Source organism: Salvelinus namaycush, chromosome 10 (genome assembly GCF_016432855.1).
Source record: "Salvelinus namaycush isolate Seneca chromosome 10, SaNama_1.0, whole genome shotgun sequence".
NCBI classification, from domain to species: Eukaryota; Metazoa; Chordata; class Actinopteri; order Salmoniformes; family Salmonidae; genus Salvelinus; species Salvelinus namaycush.
The window spans coordinates 45,413,054-45,429,906 of NC_052316.1; the positions used below are offsets into that span (position 1 = coordinate 45,413,054).

The 16,853-nt window shown below is 44.6% G+C and overlaps 1 protein-coding gene across 5 annotated transcripts in view; it reads left to right on the top strand.

The window, feature by feature from the left end:
* The window catches only part of rxrgb (retinoid X receptor, gamma b), a 101,988-nt gene extending 85,921 nt beyond the window's left edge, over positions 1 to 16,067 (top strand). For all 5 annotated transcript variants that reach the window (XM_039002988.1, XM_039002986.1, XM_039002984.1 and 2 more), the window contains 5 exons: positions 3,951 to 4,111; positions 5,064 to 5,193; positions 11,972 to 12,196; positions 13,327 to 13,432; positions 15,543 to 16,067. In XM_039002988.1, the coding sequence (XP_038858916.1) occupies positions 3,951 to 4,111; positions 5,064 to 5,193; positions 11,972 to 12,196; positions 13,327 to 13,432; positions 15,543 to 15,690 (770 nt within the window). In that variant the 3' untranslated portion in view covers positions 15,691 to 16,067. The remainder of the gene's footprint in view (positions 1 to 3,950; positions 4,112 to 5,063; positions 5,194 to 11,971; positions 12,197 to 13,326; positions 13,433 to 15,542) is intronic.
* The last annotated feature ends 786 nt before the right edge of the window (positions 16,068 to 16,853 follow it).

The window sequence follows — 16,853 nt, forward strand, 5'->3', positions numbered from 1 at the left end:
GAGGAGGGAGGTTGTGTCTGCATGTAGAGAGGAGGAGGGAGGTTGTGTCTGCATGTAGAGAGGAGGAGGGAGGTTGTGTCTGCATGTAGAGAGGAGGAGGGAGGTTGTGTCTGCGTGTAGAGAGGAGGAGGGAGGTTGTGTCTGCATGTAGAGAGGAGGAGGAGGGAGGTTGTGTCTGCATGTAGAGAGGAGGAGGAGGGAGGTTGTGTCTGCATGTAGAGAGAGGAGGAGGGAGGTTGTGTCTGCATGTAGAGAGGAGGAGGAGGGAGGTTGTGTCTGCATGTAGAGAGGAGGAGGGAGGTTGTGTCTGAATGTAGAGAGGAGGAGGAGGGAGGTTGTGTCTGCATGTAGAGAGGAGGAGGAAGGTTGTGTCTGCATGTAGAGAGGAGGAGGGAGGTTGTGTCTGCATGTAGAGAGGAGGAGGAGGGAGGTTGTGTCTGCATGTAGAGAGGAGGAGGAGGGAGGTTGTGTCTGCATGTAGAGAGGAGGAGGGAGGTTGTGTCTGCATGTAGAGAGGAGGAGGGAGGTTGTGTCTGCATGTAGAGAGGAGGAGGGAGGTTGTGTCTGCATGTAGAGAGGAGGAGGGAGGTTGTGTCTGCATGTAGAGAGGAGGAGGGAGGTTGTGTCTGCATGTAGAGAGGAGGAGGGAGGTTGTGTCTGCATGTAGAGAGGAGGAGGAGGGAGGTTGTGTCTGCATGTAGAGAGGAGGAGGGAGGTTGTGTCTGCATGTAGAGAGGAGGAGGAGGGAGGTTGTGTCTGCATGTAGAGAGGGAAGGAAGGATGTTCTGTGCTCTTGTGAGTGTGTTGGGGGTGGATCTGTAATGTATGGGTATTCATTGGTATGTGTGGTATGTCTACATTTGACATTTTAGTCATTTCGCAGAGGCTCTTATCCAGAGCGACTTACAGTTAGTACATTCATCTTCAGATAGCTAGGTGGGATAACCACATATCAGGCATAGAAAGAACATTTTCCCTCAGAGTAGTAGAGTAGTAGAGTCAGAGGTAGAAAGCAGGGGGTCAAGAGCTGGTTCAGGTGGGGTGGGGGGGGGGGGGGGTTGAGGTGAGGAAGAGGATTATTTAAGATACTGTTTGACGAGTTTCAGATATTTTCAGAAGAGGGGCATGGACTCTGCTGTCCTAACTTCAGGGGGAAGCTGGTTCCAACATTGGGGTGCCAGGACAGAGAAGAGTGTCAAGAGTCAGTGTGCAGCGGGTAGGAACGGAGTCAGGCGCAGGACGCAGAACTGAGTAAAAACGTACTTTACTCGGGAAAATCACAAACAAATTCCATACAGAGAAAAATATTCCAGCTCGACACAACAGAGCGACTACTTAACAAAGAACAAACACGCTCAAAACCATGTGGGAACCAGAGGGTTAAATCGGGAATAAATGATAACGTAATGGAAACCAGGTGTGTACAATCAAGACAAAACAAATGGAAAAAGAAACGTAGATCGGTGGCAGCTAGAAAGCCGGTGACGTCAACCACCGAACGCCGCCCGAACAAGGAGAGGCACCAACTTCGGCGGAAGTCGTGACAAAGAGCTTGGACTGGGCTGAGCGTGAGTTGCCCTCCCGTAGGGGTGGGAGGACCAAGAGACCTGAGGTGGAGTGCTCAGGTTGGGGTGTAGGGTTTGAGCAGAGCCTGAAGGTATGGAGGGGCAGTTCCTGTTGCTGTTCCGTAGGTAAGAACCATGGTCTTGTAGTGGATGTGAGCTCCGACTGGAAGCCAGTAGAGTGTGTGGAGGAGCTGGGTGACTTGAGAAGATTGAAAACCAGGGGGCTGCAGTGTTCTGGATAAGTGCAGGGGTTTGATGTCACAAGTTGGGAGCCCAGCCAACAGCGAGTTGCAGTAGTCAAGACCTGCGCCGAGTAAATGTCAGTTGGCTTTTCATAGCCGAGCATTCAGAGGTCGAGACAGCAGGTGCGGTAGAGAGAGAGAGACAAAACCAGCAGGTCCAGGACAAGGTAGCATGTCCGGTTGAACAGGTAATGGTTCCATAGCCGCAGGCAGAACAATTGAAACTGGAGCAGCAGCACGACCAGGTGGACTGTGGACAGCCAGGAGTCATCAGGCCAGGTAGTCCTGAGGCATGATCCTAGTTCTCAGGTCCCCCGGGAGGAGAGAGAGAGAATTAGAGGGAGCATACTTAAATTCACACAGGACACCAGATAAGACAGGAGAATTACACCAGATATAACAGACTGACCCTAGCCCCCCGCAACATGCTCTTCTCTGTGACGGTGCCACAGTGTGCCCCGACCCACCCCTGTCTCAGCCTCCAGTATCTATGCTGCAATAGTCTATGTTGCGGGAGGCTAGGGTCAGTCTGTTATATCTGGTGTAATTCTCCTGTCTTATCGACGATACCCCGGACAGGGCCAACCGGGCAGGATATAACCCCACCCACTTTGCCAGAGCACAGCCCCCACACCACTAGAGGGATATCAACAGACCACCAACTTACCATCCTGAGACAAGCCTGAGTATAGCCCATGAAGATCTACACCACTAGAGGGATATCAACAGACCTTACCATCCTGAGACAAGGCTGAGTATAGCCCACGAAGATCTACACCACTAGAATGATATCAACAGACCTTACCATCCTGAGACAAGGCTGAGTATAGCCCACAAAGATCTCCTCCACCGCAAGCGAGCTCGAGGGGGAGAAAAAAACGGATGAGAATTTGTGGAAACAGAGTCAGCTTTGCCGGTGCGGAGATCCTCCGTGACACAGAGAAGAGCAGTCTTGACACAGAGAAGAGCAGTCTTGACACAGAGAAGAGCAGTCTTGACACAGAGAAGAGCAGTCTTGACACAGAGAAGAGCATCCGTGACACAGAGAAGAGCAGTCTTGACACAGAGAAGAGCAGTCTTGACACAGAGAAGAGCAGTCTTGACACAGAGAAGAGCAGTCTTGACACAGAGAAGAGCAGTCTTGACACAGAGAAGAGCAGTCTCGGTTGAGTGACCCATCTTGTAGCCTGGCTGGTTCGGGTCTGGAAGATCGTTCTGAGAGAGATAGCGAGAGAGTTGATCAGAAACAGAACGCTCAAGTGTTTTGGAAAGAAAGAAGGGATACAGGTCTGTAGTTTTTGACGTCAGATGAGTCGAGTGCTAGTTTCTTGAGGAGGGGAGCGACTCGGGCCATTTTGAAGTCAGAGGGGACGCAGCCAGCGGTCAGGGATGAGTTGATGAGGATGGAACACAGCCAGTGGTCAGGGATGAGTTGATGAGGGAAGTGAGGAATGGGAGAAGGTCTCCAGAGATGGTCTGGAGAAGGGAGGAGGGGATGGGAGTCGAGTGGGCAGGTTGTCGGGAGGTCAGACCTCACTAAATCTCAGGATTTCATCTGGAGAGAGATGTGAATGTGTAGGGTAGTTCTGTGTGAGTGGGACCATGTGGACCATGTGGACCATGGGGACCATGTGGACCATGTGGACCATGGGGACCATGGGGACCATGTGGACCATGTGGACCATGGGGACCATGTGGACCATGGGGACCATGTGGACCATGTGGACCATGGGGACCATGGGGACCATGTGGACCATGGGGACCATGGGGACCATGTGGACCATGGGGACCATGTGGACCATGGGGACCATGTGGACCATGGGGACCATGTGGACCATGGGGACCATGTAGACCATGTGGACCATGTAGACCATGGGGACCATGGGGACCATGTGGACCATGTGGACCATGGGGACTCAACAGGCTGTGTTGTGCTCTTGTGTGGTAAATGTGTCCAATATGTTTCCTTGTTCTGTGTCCATTTGGAATGGTTGTGGAATGTCTGATAGATTGGCATAAATCTTTCATTGTTGTGGATTGTCTGGTGTGTTTGTTGCACCACGAGTGTCATGCTTGTGGATGTGTGTGATCTGTTAAGTTCATAAACAGAAACCTCTAACATTGGCCCTCTGACTCCATGCAGCGGTGCAGGAGGAGAGGCAGCGGGGGAGGGAGCGGGGGGAGAACGAGGTGGAGTCCACCAGTAGTTTTAATGAGGAGATGCCCGTCGATAAGATTCTGGACGCAGAGCTTGCCGTGGAACCCAAGACAGAGACATCAGCAGACGAAGGCCCTGGCAACTCGGTAAGGATGACATAGAGAGGTGTTTCTTAAAGCTCCAATGCAGCTGTTTTTATCTCATTATCAAATCATTTCTGGGTAACAATTAAGTACCTTACTGTGACTGCTGCAAATAGCTTTTTCTCAAGCAAGAATTTTTGCTAAGACTGTCTGGGAGTGTTCTGAGTGATGAGAGGGAAAACTGAAAACTAGCTGTTATTGGCAGAGAGGTTTGGAACTCTCTTTCTTATTGGTCTATTAACTAATTTACCGCCCACAAATGCTGCCCACAAACCCACAAACGCTGATGCTCCAGATACTCAACTAGTCTAAAGGCCAGTTTTATTGCTTCTTTAATCAGGACAACAGTTTTCAGCTGTGCTAACATAATTGCAAAAGGGTTTTCTAATGATCAATTAGCCTTTTAAAATGATAAACATGGAATAGCTAACACAACGTGCCATTGGAACACAGGCGTGATGGTTGCTGATAATGGGCCTCTGTACACCTATGTAGATATTCCATTAAAAATCAGCCGTTTCCAGCTACAATAGTCATTTACAACATAAAAAATGTCTACACTGTTTTTCTGATCAATTTGATGTTATTTTAACGGACTGTAAATGAGAGAGCACCTCCCTCCTGTAAATGAGAGAGCATCTCCCTCCTGTAAATGAGAGAGCATCTCCCTCCTGTAAATGAGAGAGCACCTCCCTCCTGTAAATGCACCTCCCTCCTGTAAATGAGAGTGCACCACCCTCCTGTAAATGAGAGTGCACCACCCTCCTGTAAATGAGAGAGCACCACCCTCCTGTAAATGAGAGAGCACCACCCTCCTGTAAATGAGAGAGCACCACCCTCCTGTAAATGAGAGAGCACCACCCTCCTGTAAATGAGATCCATTTAATGTCACTACATAAGGAATATGATTTAGATAGGTTGTATCTTACATTCTCTGTCTGTATCTTCTGTCCAGACAAACGACCCAGTCACCAACATCTGCCAGGCAGCAGACAAACAGCTGTTCACCCTGGTGGAGTGGGCTAAGAGGATCCCTCACTTCTCAGAGCTGCCCTTAGACGACCAGGTTATTCTACTACGAGCAGGTACAGAACATCTACTTATCATCATTTGTTTTTATATTTCTGTTAGTTGGAATTAGCATTGTGGGGCGGCAGGTATCCTAGTGGTTAGAGCGTTGGACCAGTAACCGAAAGGTTGCTAGATCGAATCCCCGAGCTGACAAGTTAAAAAATGATGTTCTGCTCCTGAACAAGGCAGGTAACCCAATGTTCCTAGACCGTCATTGTAAATAAGAATTTGTTCTAAACTGACTTGCCTAGTTGAATAAAGGTGTAAAAACAAATCCTCATGAAGCTGGTTGAGAGAATGCCAGGGGTGTGCAAAGATGTCATCAAGGCAAAAGGGTGGCTACTTTGAAGAATCTCAAATATATTTTGATTTAATTAACACTTCTTTGGTTACTACATGATTCCATATGTGTTATTTCATAGTTTTGATGTCTTCACTATTATTCTACAATGTAGAAAATAGTAAAAAGTAAAGAAATGAGTAGGTGTGTCCAAACTTTTGACTGGTACTGTAGGTAGGGGTAAAGTGACTAGGCAACAGGATAGATAATTAACAGTAGCAGCAGCAGCGTATGTGATGAGTCAAGAGTTAGTGCAAAAAGGGTCAATGCAGATAGTCCAGGGAGCTAATTGGTTAACTACACTGAACAAAAATATAAACGCAACATGTAAAGTGTTGGTCCCATGTTTCATGAGCTGAAATAAAAAGATCCCAGAAATGTTCCATACGCACAAACAGCTTATTTCTCTTAATGTTTGCGCAATTTTGTTTACATCCCTGTTAGTGAGACATTTCTCCTTTGCCAAGATAATCCATCCACCTGACAGGTGTGGCATATCAAGAAGCTGATTAAACAGTATGATCATTACACAGGTGCACCTTGTGCTGGGAACAATAAAAGGTCACGTTAAAATGTGCAGTTTTTTCATATAACACAATGCCACAGATGTCTCATATTTTGAGGGAGAGTGCAATTGGCATGCTGACTGCAGGAATGTCCACTGGAGATGTTGCCAGAGAACTGAATGTTAATTTCTCTACCATAAGCCACCTCCAATGTCGTTTAAGAGAATTTTGCAGTATGTCCAACCAGCCTCACGACCACAGACCACTTGTAACCACGCCAGCCAAGGACCTCCTCATCTGGCTTCTTCACCTTCGGGATCATCTGAAACCAGCCACCCGGACAGCTGATGAAACTGTGGGTTTGCACAACCAAAGAATTTCTGCACAAACTGTCAGAAACCGTCTCAGGGAAGCTCATCTGCGTGCTCGTCGTCCTCACCAGGGTCTCGACCTGACTGCAGTTGGCCGTCGTAATCGACTTCAGTGAGCAAATGCTCAACTTCGATGGCCACTGGCGCACTATAGAAGTGTGCTCTTCACGGATGCATTTTCAACAGTTTCAACTGTACCAGGCAGATGGCAGACAACGTGTATGGCGTCGTGTGGGCGAGCAGTTTGCTGATGTCAACGTTGTGAACAGAGTGCCCCATGGTGGCGGTGGGGGTATGGGCAGGCATAAGCTATGGACAACGAACACAATTGCATTTTATGAATGGGAATTTGAATGCACAGAGATACGGTGACAGGATCCTGAGGCCCATTGTTGTGCCATTCATCCGCCGCCATCACCTCATGTTTCAGCATGATAATGCACGGCCCCATGTCGCAAGGATCTGTACACAATTCCTGGAAGCTGAAAATGTCCCAGTTCTTTCATGGCCTGCATACTCACCAGACATGTCACCCATTGAGCATGTGTGTGATGCTCTGGATCGACAACATGTTCCAGTTCCCACCAATATCCAGCAACTCCACACTGCCATTGAAGAGGAGTGGGACAACATTCCACAGGCCACAGTCAACAACCTGACCAACTCTGTGGGAGATGTCACGCTGCATGAGGCAAATGGTTGTCACACCAGATACTGACTGGTTTTCTGATCCACACCCCTACCTTTTTTTTCCCCGGCGACCAACAGATGTATATCGGTATTCCCAGCCATGTGAAATCCATAGACTAGGGGCCTAATTTATTTAAATTGACTGATTTCCTGATATGAACTGTAACTCTGTAAAATGTTTGAAATTGTTGCATGTTGCGTTTATATTTCTGTTCAGTGTATTTAGCAGTGTTATGGCCTGGGGGGTAGAAGCTGTTCACGGTCCTATTGGTTCCAGACTTGGTGCATCGGTACTGCTTGCCATGCGGTAGCAGAGAGAACACTCTATGACTTGGGTGGCTGGAGTCTTTGGCAATCTTTAGGTCCTTCCTCTTACACCGCCTAGTATAAAGGTCCTGGATGGCAGGGAGCTCAGCCCCAGTGATGTACTGGGCTGTAGGCACTACCCTCTGTAGCGCCTTGCGGTCAGATGCCAAGAAGTTGCCATACCAAGCGGTGAAGCAGCCAATCAAGATGCTCACAATGGTGCAGCTGTAGAACTTCTTGAGGATCTGAGGGCCCAACGCTGAGCTGTAGTCGATGAGCAGCATTCTCAGGTGTTCCTCTTGTTCAGGTGGGAGAGGGCAGTGTGCAGTGCAATATAGATTGCGTCATCTGGGGATCTGTTTGGGCGGTATGCGAATTGGAGTGGGTCCAGAGTGTCTGGGATGATGTTGTTGATGTGGGCCATGACCAGCCTTTCAAAGCACTTCATGGCTACAGATGTGAGTGCTACTGGGCAATACTAATTTGTAACTCACCACCTAGATTCGGTCTTATGTAGCAGATTTTGAATGTCTGTTTTTTTACATTGGATGAAAGTAGAGACTCACAGCTACAATGGGAAACAATGGGAAAGTAATTCTGCTTTGAAAGTTGATCAACTTGTAAACTCATTTTTTGATAAAACCGTCTTTCAATGTTTTGGTACTACTATTGGAGAGCCCTTCTTTGCCTACACCCATTCAGCATTGTTCACACCCTCTTAAGCCTTAGCCCCACCCATCTCTTTAAGGGTTGATCCGAGCGTTCTGTACTAACTTGCCAGCTACGTCCAGACATCTAAGAGAGAGAGAACAGCTCACTGAACATTACTCGCCCTATCAGAGCTGGTTAAGCTGTTATGTTATCCAAAGAGTTGGTTACTGCAACTGTGCTGTCAGATTGTCAGTTCGTAAATTCAGAGCGTTTTGCGTTCTGGCCAATAAGTAGAGGTGATCCGAAAGCTCTGACCTCACAACGACAGTCAAGCACCCAAGCTAACTGGCTAACATTGGCTAGCTACTTCCAGATGGATAATGAGAGAACACCCCACTCTAACCATTTTACTCACCCTAGCAGAGCTGGTTAGGCTGTTTTCGTGTTATCTAGAGCGTTGGTGACTGTAACTGTTGCTGCTGGCAACAACTGAATTACACTTTACTGACACCGGACATATTCAACAGGTGTTGAGCGTTCAAAAATTCTGCGGTCTGGCACACTGAGTCTTTTGTTAAGAAATGTAGCTAGGTAGCTAGCTAGGTAAACAATGAATCCCAACTCATGACGTAACGTTAGTTATCGAGGCAGCCAGCTAACGTTAGCTAGCTAACAGTACACTTTAACTTGAAATTAAAATAATTTATGTCAAAATTAGAAACACGTAATATCTGAAAATGTAGCTAGCTAGACTATCTTACCCGTGGTCTGAAATTGGAGTAGATAGCCAGAGCGAATTTACAAGCTAGTACGTCTATCAACAGTTGCAGTGACATTCTATTGAAATGGATACTTGCATAGTGGAGTCTTTTGTTAAGACATGTAGCTACCTAGCTAAACAATGGACCATAATCACAACTCATGACGTTACTACCCTGCATGAATCTACAGGTAGCTAGCCAACCAGGTTCAATGGCTATAACTAGTCAAGCAAATGTGTCTGAGATACGAAGAATAAGATCATACACATAACGTTAGCTAGCGACCCAGCCAGCTAACGTTAGCTAGATAACAGGAGACTTGAAATGGAACCACTTTCTGTCAAAATCAGAAACGTGTAATATCTGAAAATGTAGCTAGCTAGACTATATTACCCGTATACATCATGGTTGGACACGTCTCCTGTCTGATGCCATGCATGGTTGCCCTTAGTTTGAAGATGTAATCCAGACAGTTGTTTTCTCCATTTCCTTAGCTATCATACTCGAAGTCCACTGATTTCAAAACTTGGTCCTCCAGAAAGTGAAGAGCATACACATAACGTTAGCTAGTGAGCCAGCCAGCTAATGTTAGCTAGCTAACAGTACACTTTAACTTTACATTAGGTTTATGCAGTTTTACGCGATACATTTTTTTTTTAAACGCGTTCGACACGATTACCTAGACATACTGACCAGCCCCAATAGACAGACGCGTGCTATATGGCAGACCAATCCAAACTCTTTTTTTCGGCATGTCCAGCCCACTCATTATCTTAGCCAATCATGGGTAAATCAGTTTACTCATAAGCCTATGATAAAAAAGGAGTTTATCAATGAATTTGATGAAATACTAACGTAAGTCTGCCCCGCATTTTTCACATAGGGATATTTTCTAAATAATGAAGCAGATTGGCAAAGGACAGTTGGATAAATTAAGTAGGAACAAAACAAATATTCATTACACATTGGTATTTTGTTTGATGTTCTACATTATATTTGCTTGATTTAATTGGTTATCATTCCTCTTTGTCAAGATTCAATTACATTACTGTGAAATATTTTTCCATAGTGTCAATGGTGTGCGTACTGGGAGCGGAGTCAGGTGCAGGAGAGCAGGGAGTTGTGAACAGGCGCACACTTTATTGAGGCAGGAGAAACCAACAGACGGACGCCACTGCGTCGAAACCTCCAGCCAATAGGCAAAAGTGCAAAACACGCAAACAGTCACAATAATTATGTTCAAACAAATAAACATACCTCGTATGTAAACACGGAATAAACACGGAATAAACGAACAACAGTCTAGCGCGTCAAAATTGACACGTAACACAAAACAATTTCACACAAAGACGTGATGGGGAACAGAGGAATAAATACATGTAGTGTGATTGGGGAATGAAAACCAGGTGTGCAGGGAACAAGACAAAACAAATGGATAAATGAAAAATGGAGCGGCGATGGCTAGAAAGCCGGTGACGTCGACCGCCGAACGCCGCCCGAACAAGGAGAGGAGCCGACTTCGGCGGAAGTCGTGACACATAGCAATATTTCCTTTTCCATAGTGTATATTGATGACGTAGTCCATTATAACTTTTAGTTAGATTTTAGAGTAAAGTTTGAGCTTTGGTTAACACCATTATATTACTGGTCCTTTTTTATTGCGTTTTATTCCGTCAAACAGAGGACTCTTGCTTTGTGTAACTACCACATGTATTAACAGAGAACAAGAGAACAAGTTTAGTTTCAAAACAAAAAACAACTGCTTAATTGAGCTCCCAAGTGGCGCAGCGGTCTAAGGCACTGCATCTCAGTGCTAGAGGCGTCACTACAGACCCTGGTTCGATTCAAGGCTGTATTACAACCTGCTGTGATTGGGAGTCCCATAGGGCGGCGCACAATTGGCCCAGCATCATCCGGGTTAGGGTTTGGCCAGGGTAGGCCGTCATTGTAAATAAGAATTTGTTCTTAACTGGCTTGCCTAGTTAAATAAAGGTTAAATAAAATTAAAATTAAAAAATATAACACCAGCTGTTGTTAACAAAGCGACACACCCCTCATCTTACCCGAGCATGCCGAACGGCCTTGACGATGAAATGGAAAAGCCAGCAAGATGAACTGTATATTATCCATGTCCTTGTTCCGCCACGACTCCATGAAACATAGAATATTACAGTTCTTCAGGTCCCGTTGATAGGATAGTCTCGAACAGAGCTCCTCCAGTTTGTTCTCCGGTGACCGTACGTTCGCTAACAGAACGGAGGGTAGAGGCGGTTTATTTGCTCGCCAACATCGTCAGGATTCTGGCTCGTCTGCCTCTTTTGCGTTCTCATCTCCAGAAGCTTGTTTCAGTCATAGGAAACAATGGCAGAGATATTATGTAAAAATATTAAAAAGTTAAGATCAGCGTAAAAAACACACAAAATATCAGAATTGGTCAGGAGTCTGTAAAACGCCTGATTTCCACTGCAGCACCTCCTTTTTCTCTCATATTGATGTTGCGTCCTATAACGAAATTCAACCTGACCTGGTCATTGCATAAACCAGTCCCCCATCAGAGCCATATCTGCAATGAACATATTGGCAACAATGACTCTTTCAAAAACACCCCAACGCTGACCTCTGCTGGTGGGATATTTCAAACACTAACCCTAAATGCAGGAGAGGAAATATCACACCGCATCACTAATGAGCTGAAGACGTTTTAATAGCCAGATAGGAAACCGAAAGAGAGAGAGAGAGAGAAAGAGAGAGAGAGAAAGAGAGAGAGAGAGAGAGAAAGAGAAAGATACATGAAGAAAATAGGAAATATTTGAAGATAGAGTGGGAGGGATAGAAAAAGAGAGAGAGAGAGTGAAAGATACATGAAGAGAATAGGAGATATTTGAAGATAGAGTGGGAGGGATAGAAAAAGAGAGAGAGAGAGTGAAAGATACATGAAGAGAATAGGAGATATTTGAAGATAGAGTGGGAGGGATAGAAAAAGAGAGAGAGAGAGTGAAAGATACATGAAGAGAATAGGAGATATTTGAAGATAGAGTGGGAGGGATAGAAAAAGAGAGAGATGAGACAGAGAAATTAAGAGCGAACAGTAGATAAACCCTAGCATTCATGCAGTGACGTTGGTTGCCAAGTAAAAATCCCTGTGTGTTTATCTGTTTTATGTTCAGGCTGGAACGAGCTCCTCATCGCGTCCTTCTCACACCGCTCTGTCACGGTAAAAGACGGAATCCTATTGGCCACGGGTCTCCACGTCCAGAGAAGTAGTGCTCACAGTGCCGGAGTGGGCTCCATCTTTGACAGAGTCCTGACAGAGTTGGTGTCTAAGATGAAAGACATGCAGATGGACAAGACAGAGCTGGGCTGCCTACGAGCCATCGTCCTCTTCAACCCAGGTCAGTGGGTCATACCTGCTTGCAGGGGCGTCAAGCACCCCAAAAACTCTGAGGGGGCACAAAGTACGTGAGGATGGCTAAGTTGGAGAATTTAGATTTTTTCACACACCTGATACAGCTTTTTCCTGCAATCTAGAGCCATCATTATGTGCATATCTAAGCAAACCTCTTGAGCTGTCTGTATCCTCCTGACTGATGGTTATTTTTCCTTAAGAAACTAAATGTGCGTCTTATTCAGTACATTTAGTTATTGCTTGCTTTTCTACCAACCTTGCCAGCAGGCATGTCAGCTAAGATAGTTAGACAAGCTAGCTACTCTAACTTGATTGATAGATCTGAAAATATATTTTTGGTATCTAGTTATGAGGTTGGGAGATTGGGAACTTATCTGAGCTAGCTTAAGCCGACGTCATAACATTTATAAGTGGCTAGTAGTATTACAGAGAAAAAAACGAAATCAAAGATATATTTTTTTTAATGTGAGGGGGCACATGCCCCCTATGGGCATTACACCTCTGTCTACTTAGTTACACCAACAGTTATGATACTGCTTTGTTAAATGACTTTTCTGTGTTCTCTGTGTGGCGTATGAGGTAAGGAATGAGGTTGTTGATGTATTATTGGATGTGACCTTGTGGTCTGGGCTGGATGGTCTTCATGTTAGCGGACATGACCAATGACAAGGTAACCACAATATATTACTATGAGTCATTGTAATGTTGGTGTCGGTGTGATGGCTCACCGGGCAGCATGCCTGTATCTTAATGTTCCGGTGTGAGTGACTAGGACTAGTATCCAGTTTGACTGAAGTGGAGAAGGAGAGGGTTTGTCTAACAGGAGAAGGTAGGGGCAGACTGGGATCAGAAATCAGCCCAGGCAGTTCTAACACACCAGTCCATTGTTTTTCTAAAGGCCCCCCACACCGGCCATTTTTGTTCACTAGAGGCCTTCATTATTAGCCAAATAATGATAATTCTATGCAAAAATCTAGATTTAGACAGGCTCTCACAGGCCTAAAGATGGACCAGCCCATCTGGCATTTGCCTGAACTTACCTATGGCCAGTCCGTTTCTGAGAGAAGGTGAATTTATAAAGGCATCAGACTGACTGTAAATGCTCTGCTGTTCCAGATGCAAAAGGCCTGTCAAATCCACCTGAGGTGGAAGGGCTGAGGGAGAAGGTCTACGCCTCGCTGGAGTCCTACACCAAAGCCAAGTACCCAGACCAGCCCGGCAGGTACAGTATTCACAGCTCATACAGACAGGGTTGGGGTCAAATCGAATTGAGGTCAGTCAATTCAAGAAGTAAACTGACATTCCAATTCAATAATTGACTTCTCAATAAGATTCTCAATAAGCTTCTCAATAAGCTGTAAAAGGAGAAGCTATTTATGTCAAACTTTTTCATATTCAAATCACTTCCTAAATTGACTGACTTCAATTAGAATTGACCCCAACCTTGCTACAGACCGGACACATCCCAATACAATCTGATTGTAATTGACCCCAACCTTGCTACAGACCGAACACATCCCAATACAATCTGATTGTAATTGACCCCAACCTTGCTACAGACCGGACACATCCCAATACAATCTGATTGTAATTGACCCCAACCTTGCTACAGACCGAACACATCCCAATACAATCTGATTGTAATTGACCCCAACCTTGCTACAGACCGAACACATCCCAATACAATCTGATTGTAATTGACCCCAACCTTGCTACAGACCGAACACATCCCAATACAATCTGATTGTAATTGACCCCAACCTTGCTACAGACCGAACACATCCCAATACAATCTGATTGTAATTGACCCCAACCTTGCTACAGACCGAACACATCCCAATACAATCTGATTGTAATTGACCCCAACCTTGCTACAGACCGGACACATCCCAATACAATCTGATTGTAATTGACCCCAACCTTGCTACAGACCGAACACATCCCAATACAATCTGATTGTAATTGACCCCAACCTTGCTACAGACCGGACACATCCCAATACAATCTGATTGTAATTGACCCCAACCTTGCTACAGACGGGACACATCCCAATACAATCTGATTGTAATTGACCCCAACCTTGCTACAGACCGGACACATCCCAATACAATCTGATTGTAATTGACCCCAACCTTGCTACAGACCGGACACATCCCAATACAATCTGATTGTAATTGACCCCAACCTTGCTACAGACCGGACACATCCCAATACAATCTGATTGTAATTGACCCCAACCTTGCTACAGACCGGACACATCCCAATACAATCTGATTGTAATTGACCCCAACCTTGCTACAGACCGAACACATCCCAATACAATCTGATTGTAATTGACCCCAACCTTGCTACAGACCGAACACATCCCAATACAATCTGATTGTAATTGACCCCAACCTTGCTACAGACCGAACACATCCCAATACAATCTGATTGTAATTGACCCCAACCTTGCTACAGACCGAACACATCCCAATACAATCTGATTGTAATTGACCCCAACCTTGCTACAGACGGGACACATCCCAATACAATCTGATTGTAATTGACCCCAACCTTGCTACAGACCGAACACATCCCAATACAATCTGATTGTAATTGACCCCAACCTTGCTACAGACCGAACACATCCCAATACAATCTGATTGTAATTGACCCCAACCTTGCTACAGACGGGACACATCCCAATACAATCTGATTGTAATTGACCCCAACCTTGCTACAGACCGAACACATCCCAATACAATCTGATTGTAATTGACCCCAACCTTGCTACAGACCGGACACATCCCAATACAATCTGATTGTAATTGACCCCAACCTTGCTACAGACGGGACACATCCCAATACAATCTGATTGTAATTGACCCCAACCTTGCTACAGACGGGACACATCCCAATACAATCTGATTGTAATTGACCCCAACCTTGCTACAGACCGGACACATCCCAATACAATCTGATTGTAATTGACCCCAACCTTGCTACAGACCGGACACATCCCAATACAATCTGATTGTAATTGACCACAACACTGCGACAGAGCGAACACATACCAATACAGTCTGATCACTGCCCTTGTCTCATTGGAATTGACCACTTATTTTAAAGAAATGGTTTTCCTTTAATATTGTGGACACCTATCGGGCACTCTTACTTATTTGTGGTCATGAGGAAAAAGTTACAGGAAAGTGAGCCATTCCTTGAAAAGAGGACAATGAGCAAAGAAAGAATATTATGACATAATAATGATATTATGACATAATAATGATATTATGACATGGTCATAGTCAGGTTTAATCTTTGTTTCTTGTGACTCTCCCTCCTCCTAGGTTTGCTAAACTGCTGCTGCGTCTCCCCGCCCTGCGCTCCATAGGCCTCAAGTGTTTGGAGCACCTGTTCTTCTTCAAGCTGATAGGAGACACGCCCATAGACACCTTTCTCATGGAGATGCTCGAAGCGCCACACCAAATCACATGACACGAGTCCCACTTCCCTCTGTATATACTCCCACAATGTAATTGATATGAAGATGAAACTTGATTCAAGTTGTAAAACAGACGTATTTTGTACAAAGAACAAATTATTATTAATGTCAACAATTTGTGTTTTTTGGGGGGTACGAGGAACGTCCGGTTTAAGGGAGTGGAGTGTAAAAAAAAATACACTGTTAAAACACAATTCTAATACAATTTTGTAAATAGATAATTTCAGGTATCCATTTTAAAAGCAACCCAAAGCAATATTGAAAATAATATTTTATTAAAAGATGAATTGTATAAAACTGAAAACCGTCCCTAAGTTTCTAAAAAATGAATTTTAGAATTCTTCCAGAATAAAATAATATACAATTTGGATTTTTGGAATAGTTTTGTTTGTGATGTTTCTCATGCCTTTTCACAATGATTAAACAGACTAGGTGGTGCTATACATCACACATTCATATAGAGTCAGGTCCAAAATTATTGGCACCCTTGATAAATACTGAGCTATATTGTATGCGCCAAAAAATATATAACAATTATATTATTTTATACTAATACATTCCTCAGCTAAATAGATTTTGTTTAACAAGTAACACACAAAAAATCTCTAAAAGACAGGGGTCAAAATGATTGGTACCCTTGGTTTTTAATACTCCAGCACCCTCCCCTTATGAGGATAATGACACTGAGCCTTTTTCTAAAATGTTTAATGAGACTGGAGAACACATTGGGATCTTAGACCATTCCTCCATACAGAATCTTTCCAGATCTTTGATATCCTTCGGTCTGCCCTTATGGACTGGCCTCTTCAATTCAAACCACAGGTTTTCAATAGGGTTCAAGTCCTCGCTTAGTGTCGTTATCCTCGCAAGGGGAGGATGCTGGAATATTTAAATCTCTTTGAGAGATTTATTTAACAAAATCTCTTTCTCTGAGCAATTCTATTAGTGTAAAATGATATATATTTAGCATATAATAATATAGCTTAGTATTTATTTTATTCAGTTTTTTTTTTTGCTCATCTTTATCAAGGGTACAAATTATTTTGGAACTGAATGTGGTTTTACATCAATCAATGTAGGTTTACCCAGGTACGGCCATCTGAGGTACACTACTGCGTCTGTTTCCTTCAAAGAGCCACTAGAGGTCGTGAGTAGA